Source organism: Mauremys reevesii, linkage group 4 (assembly GCF_016161935.1).
Source record: "Mauremys reevesii isolate NIE-2019 linkage group 4, ASM1616193v1, whole genome shotgun sequence".
NCBI lineage: Eukaryota > Metazoa > Chordata > Testudines > Geoemydidae > Mauremys > Mauremys reevesii.
The window spans coordinates 143,901,296-143,928,419 of record NC_052626.1 but is presented as its reverse complement, the minus strand read 5'-3'; the positions used below and the strand labels follow the sequence as shown (position 1 = coordinate 143,928,419).

General features: G+C 42.2%; 1 protein-coding gene across 1 annotated transcript in view; it reads right to left on the bottom strand.

Annotated features, from left to right (window-relative positions):
* The window catches only part of LOC120403120 (E3 ubiquitin-protein ligase RNF213-like), a 123,891-nt gene that overhangs the window by 72,828 nt on the left and 23,939 nt on the right, over positions 1-27,124 (bottom strand). The window contains exons 9-20 of the mRNA XM_039533877.1: positions 24,036-24,231; positions 18,654-18,776; positions 18,473-18,571; positions 15,081-15,209; positions 13,870-14,074; positions 12,928-13,107; positions 12,210-12,341; positions 10,358-10,941; positions 8,891-9,056; positions 6,947-7,164; positions 3,279-3,416; positions 2,139-2,330 (exon numbers count right to left, since the gene is read on the bottom strand). Coding sequence (XP_039389811.1) covers positions 2,139-2,330; positions 3,279-3,416; positions 6,947-7,164; positions 8,891-9,056; positions 10,358-10,941; positions 12,210-12,341; positions 12,928-13,107; positions 13,870-14,074; positions 15,081-15,209; positions 18,473-18,571; positions 18,654-18,776; positions 24,036-24,231 — 2,362 coding nt within the window. The remainder of the gene's footprint in view (positions 1-2,138; positions 2,331-3,278; positions 3,417-6,946; positions 7,165-8,890; positions 9,057-10,357; positions 10,942-12,209; positions 12,342-12,927; positions 13,108-13,869; positions 14,075-15,080; positions 15,210-18,472; positions 18,572-18,653; positions 18,777-24,035; positions 24,232-27,124) is intronic.

Below are 27,124 nucleotides of genomic sequence, written 5' to 3'. Positions count from 1 at the left end.
TCTTTAAGGTGAAAGGATCTGTTGTTAAGAATTTCCTTTTGCCTAGAATCATAGAATCATGGGGATAGAAGGGATCACAAGGGTCATCTACTCTAACCCCCTGTCAAGATGCAGGGTTTGTTGTGTCTAAGCCACCCCAGGCAGCTGGCTCCAGCCTCCTTTTGAAAACCTCTAGTGAAGGCACTTCCACAAGCTCCCTAGGCACGTCTGTTCCATTTTCCTACTGCTCTTACAGCTAGGAAGCTTTTCCTGAGATTTAATCTAAATCCACTATGCTGTAGCTTGAACCCTTTTCCTCTTGTCCTGCCCTCTGTGGCAAGAGAAAACAACTTTCTCCATCTTTTTTATTTCACCCTTCTAAGTATTTGAAGAGCACTATCATAACCTCCCTTAATCTCCTCTTTTCCAAACTAAAAATACCCAGTTCCTTCAGCCTTTGCTCATGTGACTTGCATTCCATCCCTGTGATCATCTTTGTCACTCACCTCCGGATCCTTTCCAATTTCTCCATGTCCTTTCTATACATTGGTGACCAAAACTGGACACAGAACTCCAGCTGAGGCCTAACCAGCGCCAAATAGAGCAGTACTATCACCTCCTGTGACTTGCATGCTACACCTCTGTTAATGCAACCCAAAATTGCATTTGCTTTTTTTGCAATAGCTTCACATTGCTGATTCATGTTTAGGTTGCGATCCACCACAACTCCCAGATTGTTAGCAGTGCTGCTGCCAAGCCAGTTATCCCCCATTCTGTATCTGTGCATTTGTTTTTTCTATCCTAAGTGTAGCTCCTTATGTTTGTCTTTGTTGAATTTCATTTGGTTGTCTATAACCCAGTTTTCCAATTTATCAAGATCCCTCTGAATCTATCCTCCAAAGTACTGGTAATCCCCTCTGCTTTGTGTCATCTGCAAATTTGATCAACACGCTCTCTATTCCTACATCCAGATAGTTGATAAAGACATTTGGTTTGGTAAATGCACTGATCGTCTCAATGGTATATTCCTGAGGTGCAAGGCTGGGAGCTGGGGAGATTCAGCTGGTGCCTTTCTGTGTGTGATTCATGAGTGGCTCTGGGAGCATTCATGCCATCTAGCTGGGTGTGGGGCTCCATATGCAGTTGTGCTGAGTGATAACAGCACCTGGAGGGGTTTGCTGCTGGTCCCAGCAAAGCATTGTAAGAGACAGCCCAGGCTGTAGAGTTAAGGGGATTCAGTTGTCCCACAGCCCCAGGCTGCACCCTGGGGATCTCATCACATTGGGCTCTGCAGTTCAGCTGCCCTGGACCTAGAAGTAAGTGCTGAGACCTTTCAAGAAAGCAGGTAAGAAATTTTTTGATAAAACATTTTTTCACTAAAAATGCCAATTTGTCAAAATCAAAACTGTTCACAAAACAGAGATGGTTGTGACAAATTTCCCAACTCAAAAAATGTAGAGAAAAAATGTTCAAAATTATTGAAACATCCCATTTTTATATTTTTGAAACAAAAAGTTCCAATTTTTTACTTCAAAAAGACTTTTTATTTTGAAATTTAACTTAATTTACACTAAAAAATGAAAATGAAAAATCAGAACAAATTGTTTTGACAATTGCAAGACTGAACTTAAAAAATGCTTTGGATTTTCAGTTAGTGAAAAATTTTGACATTTGGACTTTTTGTCCCAATTCCTGTAGGGAAAATTTTTCAACATTTTAAAAATTCTCTAAGGATGGGAAAATTACTTCCCACCCAGCCCTCCCCCCAAGTTTCCTGCTTGCAACCTCAGAGCTGCACCTGGTCTATGGCAATTCTGAGTTTGAGTTTTCAAAAATTTAATTTAATCTGATATTTCCTTTTTTGTTATTGTTTTTGTTTCTATTTGGAATGAAAACAAATGTCAAAATATCAGAATTTCCCATGGAAAATTCCAGTTCCTACCTTGGCCTCCTAACACTGAACTAAAGGCATGAGACAGTCTCCTCCAAAACATCAGTTCTGGAACAGGAAGGCATGTTACCGGAGAAATGGAGCTTCCCATCCAAAGGAAGCACAATTATAAAGTATCAGAGGGGTAGCCGTGTTAGTCTGGATCTGCACAATTATAAAGGAGTACAAAAAGTCACATTTCCTCGTTAATGCAGAGATCAGCATTTACCTCCAGGAACCTGTTCACCTCTTCTCTGCCCTGCTCAGCCTTTGTGGCTATCAGCATGAGCTTGTTCTGCAGCTCAGTGAGCTGAGCCAGGCTGTATGTTCTAGAGTCCGTCTTGTCTGTCTGGTCTCCTTGAGCAGCCTTTTCCGCGACATCCCCTGGCAGTAGCAGTGAAATGCAGTTATCGAGAGAAGGCTGGAGGGAAAACAGAGTTAAGAAAGATAAATGCTGCTGTGTCTTTATTCTGTGGGACCAACATGTGTGCCCATCAAGGCCAATACGAAGCATTTCAGAATCTGTTATTCTGCAAGGGTTTTAATCTTACAAATCTACTCATTTCATTTTACCTGTGCAAGACAGTAAAAGTGGAAGATTCATTCTAGATCTTTGAAGGTATTATGCACAGAGGAACAAAGATATGCAGAAGCAAAATGAATTATTTGGGGTGCTATGATTTTTTGGGACCAACTTGAAACATCTTAAAGGAGCCTGATTTTCAGACATATCTGAGCACCCATTGTTACGGTGCTTCCAACTGGATATTCAAAATTGTTGGTCGCTTTTGAAAATCATGGCCAGATTCCAACTCTTGGGTCTCGAGCTTCTAGTACAAACCAGGCCTGAATGGGGAAAAGGGATGATCTTATGTCCATAGACTCAGTGATTAGTGATTTTGGGGGCCCAGTGTGGCTCCTTTTAAAAGAGGCGATTTTCAGACAGTGCTGAGCTCCTGTTATGTACATGGCACACACAGAGAAGTTAAATAAATATATAAAATACTCTTGCTGGAAGTTTGCATCATGACACTACTTTATTTCTTAGAATTCATAACAATAACACGCAAGGATCCCAACAGAGAGACAGAGAACAGGCTGCTCCCTAAGGCAGAGAGGCACAACTCACTCCGCCTTGCTCCAGGCTGGCTCTTTCCAGACTGACTCTGATTACATGTTTCCCTAGAGCCTGCAAGCAGGATCAGGAAAAACTTCACTTTTAAAGTGACAGACTCCCACTTTAACAGAGCTCTTAACATACCACAGGCCCCACCCTTGAAAACTAGGCCTCTTTCAGGCAGCTCAATTTTGGCAGCCAAAGTCACTTTGAAAATGTGGGCCCTTGTATTAAATGCTGCTGAACTTTTACCTTGAATTTCTGAGGCGTGGAGATGATAAAAATCCCGTTGCCATTGATGGCCCTGGCCTGAGACATCGAGGAGCGCTCCACAGACCCGTGACAATCATGGACCATTTGCAGCCATTCTCTGTTGTGACAGGAATCTTTCTATTAAAAAAAAAAGTATTAGTTCTAGAAGAAGGAATAAAGCTACACACACCAGAATGCTATAGCGTCGCTTGCTGAGATACCTATAGTACCCAATCGCTGTAGTGTTCGCTCCCCTCACAACCTCCCTGAGAGAAAGAGTTAGTATCATTTCCATTGACAAAGAAAGTGGTGGCACATAGGAGTTCTGAAGGGCACAAATGATAGACAGAAACACATTTGGGGCGAGGGGCTAGAGGAATACTGAGGTAACATTATATAGAACTATTGCACTCCTCTTTTTCCCTCACCTCAGCTTAACTCTCTGCCAAAGTTTTCTCTTTTCAGCATGTGTCATTTAAAAAAAAAAAAGGGATGACTACATTAAACCTACCACTCTCCTAGTGAGGATACAGTAAAATCAATGTAATTGTGATTATACCAGCATAGTTATTTCTGTATTGGAAGGGGAATAAGTGTAGGGCACCAGTATATCTATGCCAATGCTAGGGACTATGCTGAGTTAAATTTTTTTGTTAAAAAAAATCACACCCGTGACCGAAACAATTATACAGAACAAAAACTGTGTGGCGAGCAAGGGTATCATTTTCAAGTGACCAAACGCCAAAGCGCCATTTTCAAAAGAGACTTAAGCACTTAGGTCTAGAGCTGAATGAATATGATTTTTTTATTTGGTTAAGAGAGGAGGAAGGGGCAGCAAACTGAAAAATCCAAATACAAATTCAGTTCAGTTCAAACCAAAATTGAATTTTTTTGGTCACTGTGACAGAATGTACCCGTGTCCATACTCTACACCAGTGGTCTCCAAACTTTTTTGATCGCACACCCCTATCAGTAAAAAAAATTTCAGCACACACCCCCCTGCCACGCCGGCTTTACCATTTTTGCCTAAGCCAAAAAAAAAAACACCTACCTCGGACTCCCGCCTGAACTGCCAAAGGAAAAAATAAAGACGCTCCTCCTGCCACACACCCCCAACAATCCTATTGCGCACCCGCTGGGGTGCACGCACCCCCACTTCGGAGACCACTGCTCTACACACTATTGTAATAATCTTTCTACAAGGGATGTCTTGCGATGTATCATCTGAAAACTCATAATTTGCAGGTCAATATTCTCCTAATAAAATATGTGTGGCAACACTGTATGTGAAGTTACAAGATTTCATTATAGAATGTTATTAATACATGTTCCAAACTACAGCAGAAGTTGTCAAATAGGCCTGTCTCAAACAAAGGAATGGGTGCTCTGTTTAATTTGCATTTCAGTGGTAAAGAGAGTCATCCAGCAGGAAGGGTAGACATAAAAACCTCAAACAGGTGAGGGAAAAAAAGCAGGGAACATCCTTCTCCATAGACTCTTTGTCTCCTGAATCTCTGCTGGAAATGTTTCTCAACAGGAGCACTGACACTATAAAAAGGAGGGGAAAGCACCCCAAGATACCCCTTACCCCCCTGCCCATTGATTCACTGCACCAGAAAGGACAAAGGGAGCAGCCATTGAACTGGAAAAGGAGTCCTGACCTAAGAAGTTTGGTCATTAATTCTGCTGACAGCATGCGGTGAAAAAAGTTTCCGTTGAATTTAACCCAATTTATTGAATTAAGCTCTAGTAGCATTTTTATCTTTATTATTCTCATAACCATTTCTGACTTTTTATGCCTTATTACTTGTACTCTTTAAAATCTCTCTCTTTGTAGTTAATAAACTTATTTTCTTGGTTTTTTCTAAGCCAGTGTGTTTAAATTAAAGTGTCCGGAAAACTCCACTGGGGGTGACGAGATACATGCATTTTATTTCTATTAGGGCTGTCAAGCGATTAAAAAAAATTAATTGTGATTAATCACGCTGTTAAACAATAATAGAATACCACTTATTTAAATATTTTGGATGTTTTCTACAGTTTTAAATATATTGATTTCAGTTACAACATAGAATAGAAAGTGTACAGTGCTCACTTTATATTTATTTTTCATTACAAATATTTGCACTGTAAAAAACAAAAAGAAATACTTTTTTTCAATTCACCTAATGCAAGTACTGAAGTACAATCCTTTATCATGAAAGCAGAACTTACAAATGTAGAATTATGTACAAAAATATAACTGCATTCAAAAATAAAAAAATGTAAAACTTTAGAGCCTACAACTCCACTCAGTCCTACTTCTTGTTCAGCCAATTGCTCAGACAATCAAGTTTGTTTACATTTGCAGGAGATAATGCTGCCCCCTTGTTGTTTACAATGTCACCTAAAAGTGAGAACAGGCATTCACATGGCACTGTTTTAGCCTGCGCTGCAAGATATTTACATGCCAGATGCATTAATTGAATTTCAATGAGGCATTAGGCTCCTAAGTGCCTAAATCACTTCTAAAAATGTGACAGGCTCCTAAGTCTGAAAATTTTACCCCAGGACTTGATAGAATCAGAGAAATGAAGGGCTGGAAGGGACCTCGAGGGTTCATAAAGTCCAGCCTCCTGTGCCAAGGCAGGACCATCCCTGACAGATGTTTGCTCAACCTGCTCCATCCTCCAAAGATGGGCTCCCTTGGAAGCCTATTCCAGAGCTTAAATATCCTTGTAACTAGAAAGTTTTTCCTAATATCTAACCTAAATCTCCCTTGCTGCAGATTAAGCCCATCACTTCTTGTCCTACCTCCAGCAGACATGGAGGACAGCTGATTACAGTCCTCTTTATAACACATTTGAAGACCCACCAGGTCCCCTCTCAATCTTATTTTCTCAAGATTAAACATGCCCAGGGTTTTTTTAACCTTTCCTCACAGGTCAGGTTTTCTAACCCTTTTGTCATTTTTGTTGCTGTCCTCTGGACTCTCTCCAATTTGTCCACATCTCTCCTAAAGTGTGGTGCCGAGAACGGGACACAGTAATCCAGCTGAGGCCTCACCAGCCTCGAGTAGAGCAGGACAATTGCCTCCCATGTCTTACGTACAACACTCCTGTTAATACACCCCTGAAAGCCTTTTTTCCAACTGCATCACATAGTTGACTCACACTCAGTTTGTGATTCCCTATAACCCCCAGATCCTTTTCAGCAGTGCTCCACTTTGCCAGCTATTCCTCACTTTACAGTTGCACATTTGATTTTTCCTTCCTAAGTGTTGTACTTTGCTCTTGTCTTCACTGAATTTCATCTTGTTAATTTCAGACCAATTCTCCAATTCGTCAAGGTTATTTTGAATTCTAATCCTGCCCTCCAAAGTGCTTGCAGCCTTCCCCACTTGGTACCATCTGTAAATTTTATAAGCACACTCTCCACTCCATTATCCAAGTCGTTAATGAAAATATTGACTAGTACTGGACCTGCAGGACCTCATTAGATATGTCCTCCCAGTGTGACAGTGAACCAACTACTTTTTGAGTACAATCTTTCAACCAATTGTGCACCCACCCACCTTGTAATAATTTCATCTAGATTTCAGCCGTTACTTGTTTTAAAATTCCACCAAGTATCATGTCACAATGTGTCTTTTAAGATATTTATTTTGAGCAGAAAACAGAAAAACTTACTAGCTTCTTTGGAAGTTTATCATCATTTTCTACAGCATCTCTGATGGGATTTAGAGCTGAGGAAAAAGCTTCAAATCCTGATTCGGGAGTCAAGTCGAATAAGATGGGCACAGAGGCAGAGACAGCGTCTCGGAAGAACCTCACTTTGTCAATGTCCATGTCATTTTCTCCTGCGGAAATGGACGCCAGCTCCACAAATGTAGGAAGTTCCGTTTTGTCTGCAAGAAAAAAAAATCCAACGAATGTGAAACAAGTAATCTAAGAATGCTCAAGAATCTACAAATAGTTTCAGTCAAAAGCTGCAATGTCTTTCCCTTCCAACACTGAAAAATCCCTGATGTTGCTCCATTTGGATATGCCAATTAAATCAAATGAATAAAATCTCAGATCTAGGAGTGGTCAGAAATTTTCCATCAAAACTTCTTGTAGAAATAAAAATGTATTTTTGACTTTAAAATTTTTTTTGTAGAAAGTCTCTGTTTTCCTCAGAATTTTGTTATTTTTGATTGGAAAACCAGAAACTTGAAAAAATGATTTTTTCCCCATTTTTTAGATTTCTGGCAGTTTTCAATCACAAGTTTTTGGTTGCCAAAAGTCAAGATTTTTTTCTGGGTTTTGAAGCTGATTTTTTTCTTCCCTGAAGGAAAAAACCCAACACTTTTCAAACATCTCTGCTCATTTCCACCAACAGTAAAAGTATCAAGGGGGTAGCTGTGTTAGTCTGTATTCACAAAAACAACGAGGAGTCTGGTGGCACTTGATGAGGAGATGTCAATACCAAGAGAGGGGAAATTGCTTTTGTAATGAGCCAGACACTCCCAGTCCCTATTTAAGCCCAAATTAAGGGTGTTAAGTTTGCAAATGAATTGCAGCTCTGCAGTTTCTCTTTGAAGTCTGTTTCTGATGTTTTTTTTTGTTGAAGGATGGCTACTTTTAAATCTGTTCCTGAGTGTCCAGGGAGACTGAAGTGTTCCCCTACTGGTTTTCGTGTGTTACCATTCCTGAGGTCTGATTTGTGTCCATTTATTCTTTTACATAGCGACTGCTCGGTTTGGCCAATGTACATGGTAGAGGGGCATTGCTGGCACATGATGGCATATATCACATTATTGGTATTGACACCTCTTCATCAACTATTGGGAGTGGGCCACGTCCACCCTAACTGAATTGGCCTTGTCAACACTGGTTCTCCACTTGTAAGGTAACTCCCTTCTTTTCAGTGCCAGTATATTTATGTCTGTATCTGTGACTTCCACTCCATGCATCGGACAAAGGGGGCTTTTTGCCCATGAAAGCTTATGCCCAAATAAATCTGTTAGCCTTTAAGGTGCCACCGGACTCCTCGTTGTTTTTTTACCAACAGTACAGGCACCTTCTCTGGCAGCTCACCTCTTAAGGTGCTCAGAAAGTGCAACATTACAAGTGCAACGTGTAACGTCTTTCCTACTGACCTTACAAAGCACTCTGCTATTGAACACCTTATGACATACGTGGGAGAAAAATATTTTGCTCCATTTCATAATCCCCTACCCCAAACCAATGCCTGTCCAAATGTTCTTCACTATACATATAAATGTCCAGCAACAACCTCCGAGACAGTGAGTTTCACGGTCTCATTATTAGTTTCCTTTACTAAAAAAAAGAAGGAAATTGCTTCAGAAAGATCTTGATTTTTTTCTAGCTACAGTCACAGAACTTATGTGAGAACAGAACTCCAGAATTATCTTTAACATAATCTGATCTTCAGAAAGACAATGAAGGACCAATTACAAAATATTGCTGAAAATTTCCCTGTTACAATTCAAACATGTGAAAACTCACCATATGCATTACAATAACAGACCTATCTCCAACCTACTATGAACTTATGAACTCAAGCAAGTAAGGGCTACACCATTGGCCCTAAATTCTTACTTAGATTTTAAATACTGGTCTAAAGTGCACCTTTTATGACGGTTGTGATCCAAGAGATAAAGTCTTTCTTTGCACACTCAAGAAGTTCCTTCAAGAAGTCAAGCACACTCTCGGGGATGTTACTCAGAGTATCTTTAACTTTTACAATATCATCAGTTATATAACCAAGCGTCTTGTCCTTGAAGTCCTCGTCTTCCTGTTAAAATAGAGGATAAAGAACTGTGTTTCTTAGCAAAGAAATGAGACAAGCATTTATTTTAATTAACTTAATTGTTTATGTTGCACTAGGAGCTGCACAAACACAGAGAAAAAAAACTGTCCTTGCCCCTAAAACTTTGTTAATGCAGAGTTAAGGTTGCCTAGTGATGCCTTGCACCCTTCTAGAATGTGGAGAGTGGCCAAATTTAAACCTCTGAAACATAAACCTCTGAAAACAAGGAAATCCAAAATTAAAGTACATGCCGCTCCCACTATGCAACCTTAGCTCTGCTCCCTAAAGCTGGCAACAGTTAATAACATAATCCTGTGGGAGTCTATAAAAGTCTGCGCAGACATTCACTATTGTGGATTTTTAGGCCTGATCTACACACAAATGTGCATTGCTCAGTGGTTTGAGCATTGGCCTGCTAAACCCAGGGTTGTGAGTTCAGTCCTTGAGGGGGCCATTTTGGGAAAAAAAATCTGTCTGGGGATTGGCCCTACTTTGAGCCAGGGGTTGGACTAGATGACCTCCTAAGGTCCCTTCCAACCCTGATAGTCTATGGTTTTCATGGAAGTCTGTTTGTTGGACACGCTCATTTTGGAATAAAAGTGGTTAAAGTTGAGTTAGGTAACGTCACTTTTGACTTGGCCCACTCTTAGCCAAGAAAAGAACTGTCCACCGAATTAACTGCATCGGTTCTAACTCACACTCTTTGTTGTGACTAAAATTATTGCAAAAATGCTTTCGGCACCGAACCCCAAAGAGGGTTCCCAGCTGTGAATCCCTGACAGAGATAGTGCCTCCCTGCAGCCCTGATGTAGGCATCTCCCACTGGCTAGCTTAGGTAGCTCCCCATTCATAGGCATCTCTCTCTCTCCACTCATTGTACAAGGAGCCTGGGACCTAACCCAGGCTATGTGGATTGCAGTGCTGTTCCTGCAATTTTCTAGGCACCTAAAAGTTCAGTAGCTTTATGAATCTAGGACTGAAAGTCTGTGCAGCACCTAGCGCAATGGTGTCCTGATCTCTGTCACTGAATCTGTGCAATGTTTGGCCTGATAGGGCCTGATCTCAGGTTAGGGCTTCTAGAAGCTACATAATATAAAAAAAACTTTAAAAAATTAATCTTGCTTATGCCATTTTTACATCACTGGAACTCCAGTTTTTTCCATGGATTCACTACAGGCTTTCACCTGAATAAATGAGATCATGATGAGTAAATCAAATGCAATGCAAAACGAGACTGCATTTGTCTAACCAATTGCTCCAATGATATCTATGAGAGTCCTACATACGTATTTGGTCAGCTCATCAAGGAGCTGGAAATCTCCACCAAATCCCAGTATCCTTCGTAGCTCATCTATCATTTTGGCTGTCTTCACCACCGTGGAGAGTTTCAAGTAGCTTTTAATCTTAACCGCCGCGGCCTCAGCCCACTCAGACTCGCTGTCTGGTCCTCCTTCGCTCTTTTCCATGATTTTAAATTCATTTCTGAGCACCTGGTCCTCTGTTAGCAGCTTTCCAAACTGTCTCTCAATGTCACCAAGGGTGATGGAAAAATCTTTAAGGGCCAGATAGGTGGTTTGAAAATCACCCATGGCTGGGATGTAAATGTTTTCCTGCACTTCATCCAGGGAAAGGAGGACTTTGTCTGGGAAAACATTCTTGGCAAGGTCCGCTTTCAGCTTCCACAGTTTCCGAAAGAACTGGCTTTCCTGTAGGGTATGAACTTTTCTAACCATGTCGTCGTATTTAGCGAGTGGGTGCGACTGCAGATCTTCACTTTTCTCCTTTCCATGTATGGAGTATTTCTTCACCAGCATCTGATCCTTAATGCTCTCTTTAATTGCAACACTTTTTTCCATGGCACCTATGTCAACTAAATAGGGTGGGGATAGAGATTTATTAACATGTAATTAATAGATTCCAAGGCCAGAAAGAATCACTGTGATTATCTAGTCTGACCATCTGTACAACACAGGCCACAGGGCTTCCCCAAAATAATCCTGTGTGAACTAGAGCAGATCTTGTAGAAAAACATTTGCCCTTTAAATGGCCATGGCAACTAGATTTTTATATGAACATTCATAATTCTCATTGTCTTTCAATAAAATAATGACATGGTTATCTGGGATAACAGCTAACTGTGTGTGTAGCAGAGTCAGAGAGTGGGACAGTAAACATTATAAATATAATTTAAATAGAGAGAGCTGCACTGAAAGAAGGTTACAGTTGTAAAGTATTCAAGTGTTAGGAAATTCCCACATGTAACCACTGCTGTGACATCTGCCTGAGTCTGCAGAGAGCCTGTGACAATCATTCTGAAAGGAGGAACTGGCCCAAGTGTAACCCTTCCACAGAGGAAAATTCTCAGTCTAGCCGTAAAGCAGATTCATAGAGGTCAGAAAGGATTATTCCGATCTTCCAATCCAGCTTCCAACATAACCCAGGCCAGAGAATCTTCCCCAGTCACTCCTGCATTCAGCCTAGGAACTCCTGGATGAGCTAGAGCAGAGCGTTGAGAAAGAGACGCCCCATCTGCATTGTCAGATTCCCAGTGATGGAGAATCCACCCTGTCCCTAGGGGAGCTATTCTAGTGGTGAATTCCCCTTGCTGGTAAACACAGGCCCCTTATTCCCAGCCAGAATTTGTCTCCCTTCAGTTCCCAGCCAGCGGGTCTGGCTTTGTCTTTGTCTGGAGGTTAAAGACCTCTCTGTTCTCAGCTATTCCTTCTTTGTGTTGGTCCTTACAGACCAGGATCATGTCACCTCTTAACCTTCTTTTGGATAAGCCCAGTAGGTTGAGCTCCCTCACTCTCTCTGTGAAGCAGGTTTTCCAGACCTCAAATCATTCTTGTAGCTTTCAGTTTGGCAACATCCTTTTGGAAGTATGGACACCAGAACTGGACAGAGTATCCAGTAATGGCTTCACCAGCGCTACATACAGAGGTAATATCATCTCCCTTCTACTCTATACTCCCCTGCTCATACAACCCAGGACTGTATTTGCCCTCTTAGTCACTGAACTGCATTGGAACCCTAACCTGTTTCTAGTGTCACTGCTTTCCAGGATACAGTCCTCCCATCCATTAAGTGTGTAATAAATTCCATTACTATGTACTACAGGAAAACAGAACAGGATGGTACCTTTTATGATGTGCACGATGCAGCTGCACAGACACAAAAATGCTCGTCTTTGCGGTGTCTGTTTTTTCAGCTGCTCCGATTCGTTTTCCCTGACAACCAGCACTTTCTTTATATATTGAGAGAAAGATAGATCTGAAAAAGAGATACGGAGGGTTTTTGAGACAATCACTGTGATATGGGAAAGCTGCCCTGAATTTAACTGATGCAGCAACAAATATCTGCCTGAGTCTGCAGAGAGCCTCAGATAATAGCACTGAGAGGTGTGGGTGGAGTTTATTTTGTGGGAAGAGCTTGGAAGAGAACCTGTCCCACAACTTTTTACTAAACATACAAAGATTTTCCAAGCAGCATGAAGGATTGGAGCTCCCGGTGTAACCAGCATAAATAGACAAGACTGAATATTGTAAATGCTTAGAATGCAACTGTATTTTTAAAATAAATGGTAAGGGTGCTGCAAATATCTAACTGCTACTAGATATGCATAAAATTCAATCCATCACATTTAACACAGTGGTTTTCAATTACCGCCCCCCCATATTTTAAGACTCCACCTTTGAATATTGTATTTATTAACAACAATTGGTTTTATGTTCTATAGAAGTTGCAACAACATGTGGTTTTGCATTTTATATTCATTTTTCCTTTCTGACTGTGTTACATAAAAATTAATATGTTTAAGGCGCCTCTTAGGGATAAAACTATGAAGCTGCAAACGCACCGATGAGAGTCAGCATCTCAGCAAATTCCTGCTTGTATTGTAGAATGACAGATAGTACATTGAATGGGATGTCTCCAGAAAACATACTATGACCCACAAAGGAGAACAACTCAGACACTTTTGAAAGCAGCAGTCGTGCATCTCTATTGATTTGATTTTGAACCTTGGGCTTCAAATTTTCTGCAAAATACAAAAAACATAGTGAGACACTGGGAACGATTTCAGAAAATGCACTGGAGTTTTCTTCTTTGTTTTAACAATAAACCCCAGAAAATGTTAAATGTTTCTCACTTCCTTGACTTCTCTGGGACAACTCAGCTACATTATGATAAGCCCTGCATATGCCTAAGCAGAGCAGGGCAAATAATAGATTTATCAGTTCACTGGTAATTCCAAAAAAGTCGGGGGGGTGGGGGCGGGAAATCATTTTGAGTAGACCAGAAATTGAAATTTTTTGAAACTTTTGATGAATCAAAAAGTTGAAATAATTTTATTTCCTGGTAAAACCATTTTATTATGGGTTTGTGCATTTTTAATAGTTTTTTTTCTATTTTATTTTTATAAATTGAAGGTAATTTCATCATAAACAGTTGCTTCAAACTCAAAAATTGAAACTTTTTTTTCAAAATGTCAAAACAAAACATTTCACTCCCCCACTCCCCCCATCAAAACAATTTGGTGAAATGGACACAAATTTATAAAACGTTGATGCTGAATCTATATTTTTTGCCAAAAAAAAAGTTGTGTCTAAATAAATGTTACCCAGCTTTAGTCTTAAGACTCTAAGGGCCAGATTTTCAAAGGCATTTAAGGCACCTACAGCTGGAGATAGATGACTAATGGGATTTGGCACCCAGCCAACTCCTTTGCACTTAACTATGATCCCAATAAGTTGAACCCATTCTGAGGTCATCGGAACAAAATGTCCATATAGAAACTCACGGACAGCTGAGATAATATCCAAGCCCATGGAGGAGTTGAGTAGCCATATCAGAACGTCAGCTGTGTTCTTTTCAAACTGGTTAGCATTCTCTATCCAATTCAATTCTTCAGTCCACATATTTTCAATGACAGTAGATAGGATTTGTGCAAGAATTGGCTTGTTCGTCTTTGAAAATTTCTGAATTATTACTTTCAACACTGACTTCTATAAGAAAGAATATTTTCTAACTATATGGGTAGAGATACTTTACACACACACACACACACACACAGCTTAAAACCACCTCTCAACTTCTGCTGATGTTTTTGTACAGTGTATAAAGTACTACTCACATGTGTAACATCTAACTACAGCTGAGGGAATAATGGATTTTTGGGTTTAGGGGCAAAACTAAAACCCCTTTGTTTATTAAGTTTCTTGTTGAACTTAAAACTCAGAAAATGCCATTTTGAATCAAACGGTTTCTGGTTGACTCAAAATGTAATTATTTAAAGGCAGGGGTGACTCGTGGGAGTGGCGAATTGGGTCACATGATGGCCCGCACATTGGCACGGCCCACGCTGGCCCCTCCTCATTTTGGTGGCAGCCCACACAGGCCCCCCCCACTTTTCCAGCGATGCCCCCCCAGCTTGCCACTGTTTAAAAAGTTTTGATTTGATTTAAGTCAACCGAAACATTTTAGTCAACTTGAATAGACATTGTTTTTGAGTTTTTCATTTTGATTTGGCTATTTTGGGATGTTTTGCACTTTTTTTTTTTGGTCCATGTGTATTTTTTTTAATTGACCAATTTTGAGAATCAAATGCCATTTCAAAACGAAAAGTCTCAATGTTTTGAAAAAGTGAAAATGTTCAATTTTTATTATTTTTTTCAGTCCACCCCCTCTCCCCCCCAAACTATTTGTTGAATTCAACTCAAATTTGTGAATAGTTTTAGAGCTCCAATAAATGCATTTTGGGAGCAGAAAAATGATTTGCGCCTCCAAAAAATTGCCCCTGATAGCACCTATTAATCATTTAGTAGCCCTTTATAATCTATTTGTAAGTGATCCCCTCATATAAAGTGTGACCAATAGTATAATAAACATGCACAAAAACCATCCAACACAGCAGTGTGGGGAACAGAACTCAGAATTTCCTGGCTTCTGGTCCCTCTGTTCAGTGAAGGTCAGGCAGGTGCTACACAAAAGGAAAGAGAGATTCTGCTATACCTTGCTTTTTGTCAGCTCTTTGATACTCTGAATGAGGTGTTGTGAAAAGCAGTTTTCCAGTTCTGTTTCTCGGTACTTGTTAATGTTAATGAAAGTCAAATAGTGATCAAACAGGTATTTATGCTTCACCTAGAACAAGGAAACATTTGTTATGCAACCATCCGTTATACCCTCAGAAAAACCTTTCTTAAAGCACATGAAGAGTCAGATAGGAACTTAACAATGGCCACACTGACCAAGGGTACTCCTGGGGGAATTCTGTGCCAAAAATTTAAAAATTCTGCGCACAATATTTTAAAATTCTGCACATTTTATTTGTCAAAATAACACTACATAATCACACCAGTTTCAATTATTTGGGTAATTTATTTCAAAATACCTGTCAGCAAGTATATCTGTAACAATACAGATTTCCCCCAGGAGTAGAGAGTTAAAGAAACCCCTATGACAACCCAAGTTCCTGTTTCTCTGCCCCCTCCCCTGGCCAGAGCCCAGCCCGGGGGCTGGACACTCACAACTCCTCTCATGCAGAGCCCAGCTGCGGGGGGGCCCCCTTCCCCAGATACTCACAGCCTCTACCTCGCCCCCAGAGGTAGAAACAGCCTGATGCTGAGTTCCAGGCTTGTGTGATTTGCTGCACACCACCATCTCCTTCCCGCAGGGCATGCTGGGAACTGCATCAGGAACCCTCTAGCTCCTTCCCCCACCCCCAGCGGTGTCTTCTATGTGTGAGCTGGGCTCTGCCAGGTCTAGAGGCCCCTAGTGGCAGTCAGCAGCACTGCACCCCATTTCTGTGAGGGAAAGGAAATTCTGCGCAAAAAACATTAATTTCTGCAAAATTCTGCATTGTGCAGTGGCGCAGAAGTCCCCCCGGATACTGGGCTAGATGAACCATTGTACTCCTGGTGGAGTGGCCAATGCCAGGTGCTTCAAAGGTAATGATCAGATCAGGGCAATTATCAAGTGATCCATCCCCTGACATCAGATCCTCAGCTGGAGTCGCGCCAACATATACCAGCTGAGGAGCTGCCTATCATTATTTCAGTGTGTAGGAGTGGAGTAGCATGGTCATGAATCAGTCCCTTAAATATTAATGGGCCTGATTCTCTCCTTTCCTGGTGCTGTGGGACATCATTCGCTCCAATGTCAAGTGGGGGTGAAATGACACCTGATCATGGTGGCAATTTACTTTCCCTTTCCACAGGTGTAAATGATGCACAGGTTGCAAATCCATGAGGAATCAGGTCATAGATTCCAAGGCCAGAAAGATCTTGTGATCATCTAGTCTGACTTCCTGTATAATACAGGCCAGGAAGGGGAGGTTACTTACCTGTAACTGGAGATTCTTCAAGATGTGTGGTCACTATCTGTATTCCACTGAGGGGCACCCAGAGCTGGATCTTTTCAAAGTACTAGTATCAGTCAGTCTGTGCATACGCCCTTACATTGCCTTACATTGTGGTTTTGCCTGAGGCAATAAGGGGCGGGGTGAACCGACTGTGTCTTTGATTCCTTCTTCACTGCAGACCTCTCAGATCCGCAGCAAAGGGGAAGGAGGGTGGGTTTGGAATACAGACAGGGACCACACATCTCAAAGAACGTCCAGGTCCAGGTAAAGAACCTCCCCTTCTTCTTCAAGTAATTAGCAAGCAGTACCTAGGTAGGCGGGGGTACGAAGAAGCCAATGGAATCGTTGAGGGAGAACAAACAAGAGCAGGAAGTCCAGAGACTTGCAAAACTTTCAGAAACAAGAAAATTACTACTGAACACCATGGGAGATCCTGCCTACATGCAGTACCCAGACATGGGTGCTGGAGGGGGCAGGGGTTGGAGGTATTTTTGTTTGGAAACTGCCAAAATGGTGTCCCCGGTCCTTAACTCTATGAAACGCTCAGAAACACGAAACTACTACATAAACCATTAAAATTCCTGACTAAGTAAAGAGTAAAACCATTTTATTTGGAAAATGCATCCCCAAGGGTGAGAGGCCAGCAGAAGCTGTGACTTGGACCATGCAGCAGTAAGAAGGAACTGAAGGCGCAGTCAGTCCGCCCCATCCTTTATCACCTTGGGCAAACCACCAGGCAATGTAAGGACACATGCATGGACCGACAGACACCACCACACTGAAAAACTCTGGGTGCGTGGCGCACACACATTACCTTCAGTGAAACCCATCACTGAAAGAACTTCCCTGATTTAATTCTATTTGAACTAGAGCAGATTTCTTAGAAAAAACATCCAAACTTGATTTTAAAATTCCCAGTGATGGAGAATCCACCACAACACTTGGCAAATTGTTCCAGTGGTTTATTCCTCTCACTGATAACATTTTACACATTTCCAGTCTGAATTTGTCTAGCTTCAACTTCCAGCCATTGGATTATATTAGACCTTTCTCTGTTAGACTGAAGAGCCCATTATTTAATATCTGTTCCCCATGCAGGTGCTTAGAGACTGTGATCAAGTCACCCCTTAACCCTCTCATCTAGCCCCTCATCATCTCGTGTCTATACAGCTGTAACCTTCTCCTCTCTGGCCTGGACAAATCCCATCTCCCCGCCACCCTCCACTGAATCTGTTCAAAACCCTGCCACAAAGATCATTGTCCTGGTTCATCACTTTGATCACATCACACCCGACACTGTGGCATTTTCTCTGTTCCATCATATCAAGCACACAGTACTTGTCTTCACTTTTATGGATCTGCACTGCTGGTACTCCCCCTGCCTCTCATCGCTCTTCTTCTAAATATTTCCTTAAACACAACTGATGCTATGCTGCCTACAGCTGTGTGAATAATGGTTGTGGGGTTATTTTGGTTTGCTGACAATTCCAAAAAAAATCAGGAAAAATATCTGTTTTGGGTCAAACATTTCATTAGGATTTCAAGCATTTTTAAACTATTTTAAAAAAAATAAAATCAAAGGAAATTTCTAAATGAAAAGTCACATTTCAAATAAAAAACTTGAAACATTTCAGTTGATAAATGTCAAAACAAAAATGTTGTTTTTTTCTGTTTGGTTTGGTTTGGTTTGGTTTTCAACCAACCAACTAAAGCAACTGAGTGAAATCAACACAAATTTGCAAAATTGTTTTGATGTCACCAAATTTGCTTTTTTCAGCAAAAAAATTTTTGTCCAAAAATGTTCCACAACTCTACTTTCCAGGACCTTCACAGCTGGTCCCTACTCTGTCCCTCATAATCCACCTCCCTCTAAATCTCTCCTTAAAAACAAGTGATGCTGTGATGGTCCCCCATGGTACGCTGCTACTGTTGCTTATTCTTCCAGTAATAATCATCCCACTGTTCTCTTCCCAATCTGTCTATATCTCCATTTAAGTTCTCTGAGGGAAAGACCATCTTTCTGATTTTCAGTTAGTCAACTCACCCTTTTTAGCCACTCTGCAAACAAAGATTTAATACATTTTCGCCAGTCCTGGGTCCACTCATCACAGAACAGTCCAGTGGAAATGAGCTGATGCCACATCTAGGAACAGAACAAACCTATCAGTTGACTATTTTTAATAGGAATGAAAAAATCAGCCTCACTGGGATTTTTTTGGACTCACGTCAATATAATGAAAAAAGACTTTTTCCTGTTCAGGAGATTTGGGGAATAACTCCTGGATCCATGATTCTGCTACATTCATAAATTCTTTGAGCCCCGGGGTCTGCTTAAGGTCCCGAAAATCCTTGAAGATAAAAAAGGAGCAAGTCACAGAAGTGGTAAACTCAGCTTTTCATCTCTTTTACAGACATTAAATCAAACACTTGAGAAGAATATCACTAATTTCAAGACTGCAATTCAAGACTTGATACTATTCAGAAGCCTAAATATCAGGTCCCTGGAAAATTCAGTTGTGCAGAACTCATTATCAGATGGCTGGGGAAACGACAGATTTAAGTAATTCTGGGAGCTACAAGAGAAAATAACTGAAACCAAGGGCCTGTCTACATTGGGAAGCTACTGTGCTGAAACTTTCTTGCTCAAGAGTGTGAAAAGTCACCACCACCGCCCCCACGAGCGCAACAAGTTTCAGTGCTATAAAGCACCAGTGTAGACAGGATCCAAGTGCTGGGAGCGCGAGGTGGTTTACCTAGAGCGCTGGGAGAGCTGTCTTCCCAGTGCTCATGCACGACCACACTGTCCCTTTAAAGCACTGCCATGGCAGCGCTTTAAACTGCCAAGTGTAGACTTAGCTCAAGAGACAAATTGGGCCAAATTGAAGTGATTCCGTGAGCAAACACTTTTTTTAGGGTTGCCATCTTGGGCTTCAGAATCTAAACTTCATGAAAAATAAAGTAATTCTTCTAAGGCCTTAAGGGTACTAACAAACCCTCCAAATTGTGAACAAAGTGTGATTCAAAGACACCATAATAGAGGCCCACTTTTCAAAGACATCATAATAGAGGCACAACTTAAATGTATACCCCAAATTAAAAAACACAATAAAATAACTAAAAAAGAGCCACCGTGGCTTAACAACCATGTAAAAGAAGCAGTGAGAGATAAAAAGGCAGCTTTCAAAAAGTGGAAGTCAAATCCTAGTGAGGTAAATAGAAAGGAGCATAAACACTGCCAAATTAAGTGTAAAAATGTAATAAGAAAAGCCAAAAAGGAGATTGAAGAACAGCTAGCCAAAACCTCAAAAGGTAATAAAATGTTTTTCAAGTACATCAGAAGCAGGAAGCCTGCTAAACAATGAGTGGGGCCCCTGGACGACTGAGATACAAAAGGAGCGCTTAAAGATGATAAAGTCATTGCAGAGAAACTAAATGAATTCTTTGCTTCAGTCTTCACGGCTGAGGATGTTAGGGAGATTCCCAAACCTGAGCCGTCCTTTGTAGGTGACAAATTTGAGGAATTGTCACAGATTGAAGTGTCACTAGAGGAGGTTTTGGAATTAATTGATAAACTTAACAGTAACAAGTCACCGGGACCAGATGGCATTCACTGAAGAGTTCTGAAAAAACTCAAATGTGAAATTGCGGAACTATTAACTATGGTTTGTAACCTGTCGTTTAAATCTGCTTCTGTACCCAATGACTGGAAGATAGCTAATGTAACGCCAATATTTTTAAAGGGCTCTAGGGGTGATCCTGGCAACTACAGACCAGTAAGTCTAATGGCAGTACCAGGCAAATTAGTTGAAACAATAGTAAAGAATAAAATTGTCAGACACATAGAACATAAATTGTTGGGCAAAAGTCAACATGGTTTCTGTCAAGAGAAATCATGTCTTACTAATCTATTAGAGTTCTTTGAAGGGGTTAACAAACATCTGGACAAGAGGGATCCAGTGGACATAGTGTACTTAGATTTCCAGAAAGCCTTTGACAAGGTCCCTCACCAAAGGCTCTTACGTAAATTAAGTTGTCATGAGATAAGAGGGAAGATCCTTTCATGGACTGAGAACTGGTTAAAAGAGAGGGAACAAAGGGTAGGAATAAATGGTAAATTTTCAGAATGGAGAGGGGTAACTAGTGGTGTTCCCCAAGGGTCAGTCCTAGGACCAATCCTGTTCAATTTATTCATAAATGATCTACAGAAAGGGGTAAACAGTGAGGTGGCAAAATTTGCAGATGATACTAAACTGCTCAAGATAGTTAAGATCAAGCAAACTGTGACGAACTTCAAAAAGATTTCACAAAACTAAGTGATTGGACAACAAAATGGCAAATGAAATTTAATGTGGATAAATGTAAAGTAATGCACATTAGAAAAAATAACCCCAAATAATTTAGCTACAACTCATCCGGAAAGAGATCTTGGAGTCATCGTGGATAGTTCTCTGAAGATGTCCACACAGTGTGCAGCAGCAGTCAAAAAAGCAAACAGGATGTTAGGAATCATTAAAAAAGGGATAGAGAATAAGACAGAGAATATTTTATTGTCCTTATATATGTAAGCAGAGTCAGGATGAGCTCTACCCTGACATATAGTGATGAATTATGGCGAGTGTAGAAAAGAATTTCAGGGGCTGATCGTGTTTGCATAGGCACACCCACCCCGCCTAGCATAGCCCATGGCAGCCTAAAATGGTTACTTTGACAGCTGTGGGATCCCCAATTTCTTTGTTATTGGGGCTACTTTGACAGCTGTGGGATCCCCAATTTCTTTGTTATTGGGGCAGGAGGAATAAAGTATTGTCACCCTGATTATGTGAATGAGGAACTATGAGACTGCTTTATGACAGAGAGTCTCACCATCAATTAAGTAGCACTCGCTAGACAAGGGACTTGGGGCCAAAACTCAATGAATTGAGAGAGGTTGGGGACAGGTGTCTGTACCTGGTGGTGTGGGTGCCTTGTGTGAGCCAGAAGCACCAATTGCACCACCACCACCTCCTCCTCCTCCTCCTCCACTGTTGAATATCAGAGCTGATTTTTGATTCCCTTAAGAATCTAAGTTACAGGTTCCTGAGCTGAACTCACTTAGGGCTAATGGTGCATCAGCACTGGGGCTCCCCTACTATGAGCTGAAATCACTAAAGAGCTAAAAATTACTGAGCTGAGATCACTGAGCGCTGTGCTAACTAGCGGGGAAGCTTGAAACTATGTTGCGGAGCAGAGCAGCTGGCAGAGCAGTTTGTGGGACGGTTGAAGCGGCCCACGGAGTGAGTGGAGCCAAGCAGTTTGCGGGGACGGCTGGAGTGGATCACAGGACGGCTGGTGGAGCAGAGCAGCTGGCAGAGCGGAGCTGAGCAGTTCGTGGGGAAGGCAGAAGCAGAATCCCACGGAGTGGCAGGGCAGTCGGCCCCGGACCACGTAAGGTGCCCCTTTCTACCCAGGCTGGTTGCGGGCGGGGGAATCCCTGCAGATAGACTCTTGAAGTCTGGGGCTGCACTGACCTGGGACAGAGACTTTTGGGTTGCGGGACTTTTGGAACTGTGGGTGATTTTTTGGGTTGCTGGACTCAAGAGCCCAGGGGAAAGGACACGGCCTAGTTGAGGTGTTTTCCCAATTTAATGCTATGTTGTTTATCTCATGTTGTTAAACATTTTCTGCTACACCGAGACTCTGTGCTTGCGAGAGGCGCCCAGGGATGAGTGTGTAAGATTTTCCCAGATCACTGGGTGGGGGCTCGAGCTGGTTTGCATTACACTGTAGGGAAGGGACCCCTCTGTATTGAACCTGGCCCTCGCTGCTATCAATTCGGCCTTTACATATAAAGCCATGGTACGCCCACATCTTGAATACTGTGCACAGATGTGGTCTCCTCATCTCAAAAAAAGATATACTGGCATTAGAAAAAGTTCAGAAAAGGGCAACTTGTCCCATATGAGGAGAGATTAAAGAGGTTAGGACTTTTCAGCTTGGAAAAGAGGAGACTAAGGGGGGATATGATAGAGGTATATAAAATCATGAGTGGTGTGGAGAAAGTGAATGAGGAAAAGTTATTTACTTGTTCCCATAATATAAGAACTAGGGGCCACCAAATGAAATTAATGGGCAGCAGATTTAAAACAAATAAAAGGAAATTCTTCTTCACACAGCGCAGTCAACTTGTAGAACTCCTTGCCTAAGGAGGTTGTGAAGGCTAGGACTATAACAGGGTTTAAAAGAGAACTGGATAAATTCTTGGAGGTTAAGTCCATTAATGGCTATTAGCCAGGATGAGTAAGGAATGGTGTCCCTATTCTCTGTCAGAGGGTGGAGATGGATGGCAGGAGAGAGATCACTTGATCATTACCTGTTAGGTTCACTCTCTCTGGGGCACCTGGCATTGGCCACTGTCGGTAGACAGGATACTGGGCTGGATGGACCTTTGGTCTGACCCAATATGGCCGTTCTTATGTTCTTATTCATAGATTGATAGTTTTAAAAGTCAGAAGGGAACATTGTCACGATCTGGTCTGATCTCCTGTAAACATAGGCCAGAGAACCTCCCCAAAATAAGCGATAAGCTGTTCAGCGGCATGCAAGAGGCACTGGAGGGAGAGGGCAGAGCGGGGGCAGGAAGATGTGGGGCAGAGTGGAAAGAGGCAGGGCAGGGGGGGTGGTTTGGGAGAGGGGTGGAGTGGGGAGAGCATGCCCGGGAACTCAAAAACTCAGCGCCTCTGGTCTTACAAGTTCTCTTTTCTAGGGCAAAATTCAGTTTTCAGTCAGGCATAGCAAACAGGAGCTACCGACCCCGGCCTACACCCCAACACAGAGCCTGCTCCACACAAACCACCCCTGACAGGCAAACAGTTCCCTCCCCTTCACCCGTGCACTGAGAATTCCTTCTGAGACTTTGCTTTCACTTACCCCTCACTATGCCTCAGAGACCACTGTCATGTGTGTGACCAAATTACTGACAACCCCCACAGCTACTGACACAGTCTACAGACCTCAGCACTCATACTGGACCCCTCAAGTTACGCATGCACTGCACCTCAAATTGCAATCACAGCCCTTCCAAGCTGCTCCAATGAATGTCTCCACCATTCAGTACAGCTGCACTTAACACAATGACCACAACTGTGTTAAATGGTGGAGGGATTAGTTGGAACAGGCTTGCAGAGCTGGTTGATCAGTAGCTGGTGTAAATGATACCACAGCTGGTATGAATCATCCAAAGCTCCACTGGAATCAATGGAACTGTGGCAATTTACACCAGAGGAGGATCTGGTCCACTGAATGCACACTAGGAAATTGCATAACAAGATTCCACCATTGCTACCACTGGTTCACCAGCGGGAGCTCTGGTGTAGACAAGGCTCTGGAGGTTTGTGGCATGTTTGCCATGCTTTCAATTAGCCTGTTCTGAGCAGTTTTATTTGAGAAGGTTTATGCGGGTTCTCTGTCAGATCACATATGGCACCTCGGTGACAATTCATGGTTTACTGATGGACATTTTTGGCACAGCAAAGTTCGTGGCCACTAATGAGGGTATATGAGCTTCCTGAAAGAAACCCTGGAACAGTTAGAGAAAATTCCTCATCAATAGCTTAAAATGTTCATTTTACCCTTTCGGTTTTCAGTAAATCTTCTATTCCAGAGAACAATTCCAAAATCTGCAGTGACATCATCACGGGGCTGAATGGTATTTTCTCTGAGTGTTTCAAGAAAATTGTGACCAAAAGGAATGTTAAATTAAGGCACTGCAGAATATCCTCCAACTCCTTCGGCTGCAAAACATCCTCTGCATTTCCTGTCTGACGTCTGTGGATACAGCAACGGAAATAGCATTGAAAAACTCAGCTCTTCAATAATCTATTGCATTTTAACTTTAAAATATTTAAAATTAATAAAAATATCAGACAACTAGTATATTAGGCAAGCACTGCACAGACACACAGTGACAGAGATCGGGGCACCATTGTGCTTGGCACTGCACAGACACACAGTGAGAAACAGAGTCTGCCACTTACAAGTCACCGTCTATACAGACAAAGGAAAGATTATTATCCACAGGTTACCAATGGGGAAGTGGGGCCCAGAGAGACGAAGTGACTTGCCCACTTGGATAAACCCACCAGAGATTGTGAGCAATGGGGGCCCGATAAGTACCTGAGATAGACAGAGGTCAGCTGGAGTCAAAACTAACTCTCAGGCAGAGTGAGCCATTCAGGGCCTGTAACGAGTCGGACTCACCCCTGCGGCGCCTCCTACTGGTTGCTCTCCGAAGTTAGCTCAGTCCAGCCCTGGAGCACCCTCTGCAGGCTGGTGATCCACCTGTTCTTAGGCCCCCCGTGTCCCTCCCTGGACCCGGTGCCCTTTTACGTGGGGTGCTGCCCCCTAGCAGTAACCCCTTTCTCTCTGAGTCTCCCCTCCTCAGGGAACCCCCACCCTCTATCCCCACCTTGCCTCAGTATTTGGCTACTGCCAGTCATTGTCTAGCCCCACACTCTGGGGCAGGCTGCAGTATCAGCCTACTCATCACTGGCAAAGTTGGGTTTGGACCTGCTGCCTTGGCCTATCCCTAGGCTGCCCTCTGCAACCCACAGTACCTATTGGCCCACTGCTAGGCCGCAGCCTGGGGCTTTCTAGGCTGGAGCTCCCCAGCCTTTCCCCAGCCCTGCTGCACTCAGGTATCCAGTCTCAAGCGCCTAAGCAGCCAGGCCCATCTCTCTCTGAACGCAGAGAGAGACTACCTGGGCTCCTGGCTCATAGCCTTTTATAGGGGCCAGCTGTGGCCTGATTGGGGTGTGGCCCAGCTGCAGCTACTTCCCCAATCAGCCCAGCTTGAGAGTAGCAGCTCTCAAGCCCTGCCAAGCTGCTTTTAAATCCCTTAAAAACCCGGGAGCAGGGAATCCACCCTGCTACAGGGCCTGGGTAAGTGCTAAATTACACACAGCTCCACACAGCTTTGATCCTCTGCTCCAACCAGGGAGTGCTCAGAGTACTAGTGGTGGGGCCCAGTTAGTGCTAAGCATTCTGGGATGCCTCGGGTCACACCTCATAGCAGTGTAGCCACATTCAGACACAAGAGGCCGTAGAGGACGGTCAGGATCAGACTGTCCCTGCCTGAATCCCCACCTCCTAGCCCCATTCTTCTCCAGCGGTGGGAGCTCCTCACATCCTTTTACATTCATTGGGCTATGTCTAATGTACATGTACAAGGCAAAGCAAAATCTTGCTTACTGCTCCCACCCCCCACACCAGAAGTGGGAGGCAGTAGGGAAAAAAACCCAACGGTAATTACACACCTTAGGTGAAATTCAAGTATTAATATTGTTTTGTTACTTGCATCTTTGTATTAGCCAAATTGCAGCCACAAAAGGTTGGAGTTTAAATCAGTTGCTGCGCATCATGATTCCAAAAATAGGTATCACGTTAGTTGCGATTTCAGACATACCCAGCACGGTAAAGGAAGCCGGCAACATATAATCTTTCTGCTTTACACAGGAAGTATTGAAGCAAAATGCAACCGCGTTTGCTACCCGCAATCTAAATCATAGTTATTGTTACAATTCTTAATTCACTAAAAGAAAATATTCAACTTATCTCTTGTAATTTTCCCTTTACCTAGCCTAAACAAATAAAGTTAATACATGTTAATATTTTTTCTCTCTTACCCACTTGTGTTTTCATCTAGGGTTTAAAGATGCAAGAAAACATATTTGGCTCCTAACTAAATCATTAGATCTTTTTAGAGGCAAACCAAAGTATAAACCTGAAACGATTAATGATTTCAACCTTTTGGTTTCCTGGACCTGCTCTGAATAACAATCTTTAATCCACTGGTGGTATGGTTTGCTGGTATGTTGAAATTACTTGTCTGTGAGTGTGACGTAGCACTCTACATGATTTTATAAATATATGCTAATGACTGTGAACATAATATAACTGGAATATGCTTCATGCAAAAGGTCTCTTGTAAGGTATCATTACAAAGCTTATAATCTACTGAGTGTGCTCATCCTATTTGTATAAATATATCACTCTTGTATCTGAAACTAGAAAGATGAACTATAACTGAGGGCCTATTGCAATTATGCAAAGTGTGGGCCATTAATGGTGGTTTGGAATCTTGATGGCTCCCATCAACCAGGACAATTGACTGTGGATGGCTCTGTTTGCAGGCAGGTCTTCCTGTGAGTCAGGCTGGGAGGAATGAAGGCTCGAAGTCTTACAGTCACCTGAACTGGAATCCATCTTTAACCTGGTGTCTGTCCATTGAGAAGGAGGGGATGGGAACCCAGAGAGGGACACAAGATTCCCGCCTTATGCAAAGGATATATGAAGGGGTAGAACAGAACAAAGGGGGTGGAGGAGAATCCCCTAGCTACCACCTGAGCTGGAACAAGAGCTGTACCAGCAGAAAGAATTCTGCCCAGGCCTGGAAGGTGTCCAGTCTGAGGAAAAAACTTATTGAAGCATCTCTAAGAGTGAGATTATCTGTATTCAGTTTGATTAGACATAGATTTGCGCATTTTATTTTATTTTGCTTAGTAACTTACTTTGTTCTGTCTGTTACTACTTGGAACCACTTAAATCCTACTTTCTGTATTTAATAAAATCACTTTTTACTTATTAATTAGCCCCGAGTGTGTATTAATACCTGGGGGAGGCAAACAGCTGTGCAGATCTCTATCAGGGTTATAGAGGGTGA